General features: G+C 27.3%; 1 protein-coding gene across 1 annotated transcript; it reads right to left on the reverse strand.

Annotated features, from left to right (window-relative positions):
- Positions 1 to 1,939: 1,939 nt before the first annotated feature.
- Positions 1,940 to 5,437, reverse strand: LOC145833482 (ubiquitin carboxyl-terminal hydrolase 48-like). The gene has a single exon (XM_082940657.1). The coding sequence runs from the start codon at positions 5,435 to 5,437 to the stop codon at positions 2,138 to 2,140; it is 3,300 nt and encodes a 1,099-aa protein (XP_082796783.1). The 3' UTR covers positions 1,940 to 2,137.
- Between the last annotated feature and the right edge of the window lie 251 nt (positions 5,438 to 5,688).

The raw sequence follows: 5,688 nt of genomic DNA on the forward strand, positions 1-5,688 counted from the left end.
CACCTGTGGCATCAAAATCTATTGGAATGAACTCTAAACAATACAGTTTAATAATGGACATACATCAAAAAGGATAAAAAAAATTTGTACAACAGTTAAATCTACCAGAGTATTGAATGCTACAAAACGATATATCATTTCAGAACAACCAGTAAACTACCGGAATGTGCAAACAATTAAAGTTTAAAAAATTTATAGCACTTATGATTCTCATTAAATTGGAAGACACCTGTATTTTGTCAAGATAACCTAACCTGTGTAGAAGAATTACTTAGATCACTGAAAAGTCGGATTTAACATTACGTATTTTATCCATTATTAACCATTAATCTACAGAAATTATTTTTAATTATACATACATGTATACACCTACTTTAGCTTCTATTCTTTCCTTACAGTATTTATTTTTATACAGAGTAAGTTAATCCGTTAACACACAAAAACATGTTTTAGTGTAATAAAGGAAGGATATTGTATCATTTGTTGTTATTATATATTCCAGTGAACTTTTTTCGCTAGGATCTTTTGTTAACAAACGCTTAGTTTTATATTTTTAAAATATAATGTATAAATTTAAATTTCGTACTGTAGTTCTTTTTCGGATTGTAAATAAATTGCTTGTTTGTTATTTTAAAACGATATTTCTAATTACTCTTGTCGTTAATTAACTTACAATAATATTTTTTTTTACTTGATCTTTTATTGCTATGTAAAAAAGTGAGGAGATAGCACGAATGTATTTTGTTTATCTAATGTTTTTTAATCTATTTCAGCTTTATAAAAAAATTATAAAAAGTACGCTCATTCTGTATTAAAGCAATGGACTATAACTTGTAGGGTTGTCAAGGTTTTTTGCAAAATTCTTCCAGGTTGTAAAAAAACAACTATTTTGGTTTATTTTAAGTATAAAATAAAATTCAAGTTAAACTACTGTCTTAAACAGTATAACAACATTGAAAAGATACTGTAAAGCTACTTTAAATGTGTTGTTTATGAAAAAATATTTAAATGATACATTTTTTTATTTTATGGTAGATATATGTATCTTATCGAAATTTTGTTATTTATTATGTAAAAAAAGTTTAAAACTCTAAGTTTTACTTCAAGATTTCTCAAATTCCAGGTTTTTTGGCAACCATGTAGTTTAATATACTCAAATAGTATAAAAACTTGGCTATGATAAGTCTAATTATTTTTTTATTCTATTTAATTAAACTTCTTATTAATATGCACTATTCAAGGAAGGTTTTATAGAAATTTTGATTTAAAATGCTTAACTTACTATATTTATACTAAAAATTTTACATGAATATTTTGAATACAGCAATACTTTTTATTACTTGTAATACAAAATACACTTCCGTCTAAATATTCCCAATACTTTGAGAATACTAAAATATAAATTAAAATATATGTAAAAGCTTTGTGAAAAAAGAACAGAACTGTTAAATATCTATTTTATTACGAAAATATCAAATCAAGTAGATACGTACAAATTAAACCTGTTTCAACATTTAACAAAAGCTTTTCATAAAAAAAGTAAAGATAAAACATTAATTAGATATAAAAACTTTATTTTTATCAAAATTAAAAAAAAACAGTAAAAAATATTCATTCATTTATAAACAGAGTAATAAAAAAACACGTACAATATTTTTTTCAAATGAAATGCTTTATAAAATTATTAACTTTATTAGAACAAAGGAAAAAATTACAAGTTTTAACAATAATTTATTTTAATATAATTATAATAATGAAGGTTTTTTTTTTAATATCAAGTATAAGCTTTTACGAAACTATTATCTAACTAATCTACCAATCATGTACTTAATGATTAATAACATTTTATAACAAAAACAAATTTAACGTATACTATTCTAGAAAATCATGAAGAAATTACACATAATCCAATAGTTTTATCCCTATAAGAAGCATGGCAGTTAATTTCTTATTTTACTTTTATGAAACAGCTTCATTATTATAAAACTAAAAGCAGTAAATTTTTAACTATACCAATAAAAATGATTTATACAAATAATCATACTATAAACAAATGACTTAATTGTAAAAAAATATACTTTAATCTAACAGTAAGCACAATATTTTTAGATTTAGTTGTAATGCAAAAATAAAAAAATTAATCAAATGAATTATAGGCAACCAAAACTAGCTTATTTTCAAAAGTTACTCCAAGGCTTCCAATTGTACTGTTGTCCCCTGAAACTTCAGTAAAAAAAGGTTCTTGGTACAAGTGTAGATCAGAGAGTGTAAAAAAGTGCAAACTAAACTCATTTATCAAAGCTAATTTAAGTTCACTCAAAGACATGCTAGGATTAAAGTTACTAATTTTCCTTTCATTCTTAGAATTTCTTTGTATTTTAGCTCTTTTTGGTGGTTGTTCTTCATAGTTTAAGTAATGTCCAGGAGTTCCATGTTCATCAAAATAAACAACTAAAACCTCTGGGTTGTCATTTTTTACAATTTTTAAAGTCTTAGCTTCTGTACTGCAACATATTTTGCAAATACTAGGAGAGCTCACTGCATCAAATATATCATGATCTTCATCCAAATCTATTTTTGAGGACTCTAAACTAAGTTTAGGTTTACTATTGTCAACTGTATCACCTCCTTTACTTTTCAATATATCAACAACACTAACCTTACAGACCTCTGAGTTATTCTTTTTCACCATCAACTCATAATCAAATTTGAAATTTTCCTTAACAAACTTCCACTCTTCTTCCCACAAAAGTGAGCATGGCTCCAACTCGCCTTCTTCTTGCTTCTTTCGCCCTGTACAGCTTCTTTGAACCATCCTCACTGGGTTGTTCCAAAACATCTTGTGCTCTTGACACAAATAAACAGAGTTTTTTACCTCCAACCCGGCTCCATTTTCGATGTGGTCTTTGAGCGAGACATTTTTTGACTTGAGAAAGGATTTTATTTTGTTTAAATTAAGGTCTTTGCAAAGTTGACGAAGGTCTTTAACAAAAGATCTTGGAACAATGTAAAACTTACTAGATATCAACTTATTGATAGACTTAGTGGCAAGGAAAAAACTGTCTGGTCTATCTCTTTTGCTACTTTGTATAAGTTTGCTCAATTTATTAGAAGCATTTGTTACTTTTTCTCGAAGATGAGAATTTACCTGTTGGTTGTCAGTGAAAGCAGATGTACATACATTACAAAAATAAGTATGTATTTCACTTTCTTTCACTTCAAAGCAAACTTTTGTAAAATATTTTACAAGCTTTTTGTATGCCTCTGCTGATACAGCTTTGTATTTAGAATGATCTGGAATAATTTTATTGCATGGACATTTAAGCTCTTTGTTCAGTGCAATGTGTGGTTCATATAGATTAAGGTAATCATCTATTTTTTTTGACAAATTTTTTACATCATTCCAATAAACAATAAATTTATCTTTTTCTTTTAGTGAACTTTCTTGAGCATCTTTTTTTATTGTTGTAATAAGTTCACACAACTTGTGTTTCGAGTATAATTCTTTTTCAGAGTTCTTCTTAAAACTTAGAAAACTATTACTACATTTTGTACAAACATTATTATCACTACATAGAAAAGTACACATTTGAGGATATTCTTTGAGAAGAATGTTTTTACAGTCTTCATTTACTTTTTTAAATTTTGTTAATGAGTAAGGAGATAACATATTGTGGTCACAAGCAACATCTTTTTGCAAAATAAATGAAAGTTTTTGTGATTTATTTTCTTTGTTTTCATCAGAATTATCACTTTTACCACCATCAGGACTTTTTTTTGGCTTTTTCATCAAGTAGTGTTGTATGGCAGAGCTTGGTACAAAAAACATATTACCTTCATTTTCAAGGCTATCTAAAAACTTTGCAGCTAAACACATCTTTTCAAATTCTTTTCCAGCTTTTGCTTTATCACTTAGATCTGCTTTCCACAACTCCCTCTCATACTTGAGCTTACACTCTGCAATGGTTGATTTAATATCTTCAGGAAGCGTATAAACCACTTCACTTTTTTTAGTGTAGACTAAAATGACAACATCTCTAGCAATATTTGTCAAATTACTCTTACTACGGGTACTGTTCTTCATTGGTTGCAACTTTGAAACAACTTCATCAAACTTCTTGAGACTTGTGTTAGTAAGATGCTCAACAATTAAATTGTCAAATGAATAAATTCCAACTTCTTCATCATTAAAAACATAAAAATCTCCAAGTGGATTATTCTTATTTTTAGCTTTTGGACTTTTACTATTATTTGATACATTGACTTTACTAAATTCATCAGTTCTAATTAGTGTTAAAAAATGTCCAGTATTTGTTTGTCTTCCTTTATGAACTACAATAGCAGATAATTCATATGGTTCAACATTTTCTTGATTTGAAACATATTCTGACAAGTCAAGTCTAAATGGAAAATGAACTGGATGAGTATTCTTTTTGCCTGTGTTTTCTATACTGTGCCTACTTAAATTAAAAGTAAGTGTGTTTGGTAAATCTTTTAGCTTACTTGTAACAGTAGCATCACTAGTGTTTAAGCACTGAGGACACTTTACATCACTTCTTTCTTCAAAAACAACACTTTGAAGTAAGTCTTCTAAATGACTGTGCTCTAAAGTAGGATAGAAACCAATAAAATTTTGCTTACTTGTAGGAGAAGGTCTAGGATGGTTTGGACAGCAATTGTTAGTAATAAGAGATTCCTTTTCAAAGTAATACTCTACATCCATAAATTTTTGAAATTCAGGACAAGCATTAAAATTTTGCAAGACATTAAGATGCATTTCATGGGCATCGTTTTCTATATCTACATCATAGTTCAGAATATTAACAAGTAAATTCCTAGTGTTTACAGAATCAGTAGCCCTTGAATTCATTAATGTAAACAAGTTCTTTATCGCACTGTTGATCTTGTATAACTGAGGATACAAAATTTCATTAATTTTGTATGTGTACACAGCATTTCTAAACCTTGGATTGTGAAACCAAACTTGAAGCATACTATTTGCAAAGCAAGTACTACCTAAATTTTTTAAGCCAACAGGAAAATCAGCTCTGTTTTTGTTGCTTCTAGATTCAATTTCCTTTAGTTTTTTACTCTTGATGGATTCAGCTTTGTCTGCGTTTGCACCTTTCCAGTTAGAAGTTCCTAATTTGCAAAAACACAATAGATTTTTAGTAGTATTTGACCTGCAAGCTTTTCTCAGACACCTTTTTTGTTGAAAGTTAAGTGAAGACAGCAACTTTGCATCTCCATCACTACATATTGAATTTTTACAACTTTTTACTTTCCCTGAATCACTGAGGGAAGCATTACCTGTAGGTTCTACTTGCTTTTTATCAGTATTTAATGGTGACAAAATGGAGTCATCTGAACCATTGGTTGTTTTATCTTTTGTTAAAGAAGCTAAAACAATATCATCTAAACTTGAAGTTGAAGACATTTTCGAACATCAATAGGATAGTGTGTAAGAATTATAACTAAAAAAATTAATTTATATCTAAATAACATATACAAATAAGAATTAACCTTTAAAATAATGATTTACTTATAAATGTATAAAGTGATCTAGAATAAATACCAAGTATTAAAGACTAAAAACATATGTATAAAAAATAGGTACTAATAAAGTTTATTTCAATTTTTTTCAACAAAATTATTCAATATATTTTCTAAAAAAAATAATTTACAATT

Source organism: Thalia democratica, chromosome 4 (genome assembly GCF_965202585.1).
Source record: "Thalia democratica chromosome 4, ktThaDemo2.hap1.1, whole genome shotgun sequence".
Taxonomy (NCBI): domain Eukaryota; kingdom Metazoa; phylum Chordata; class Thaliacea; order Salpida; family Salpidae; genus Thalia; species Thalia democratica.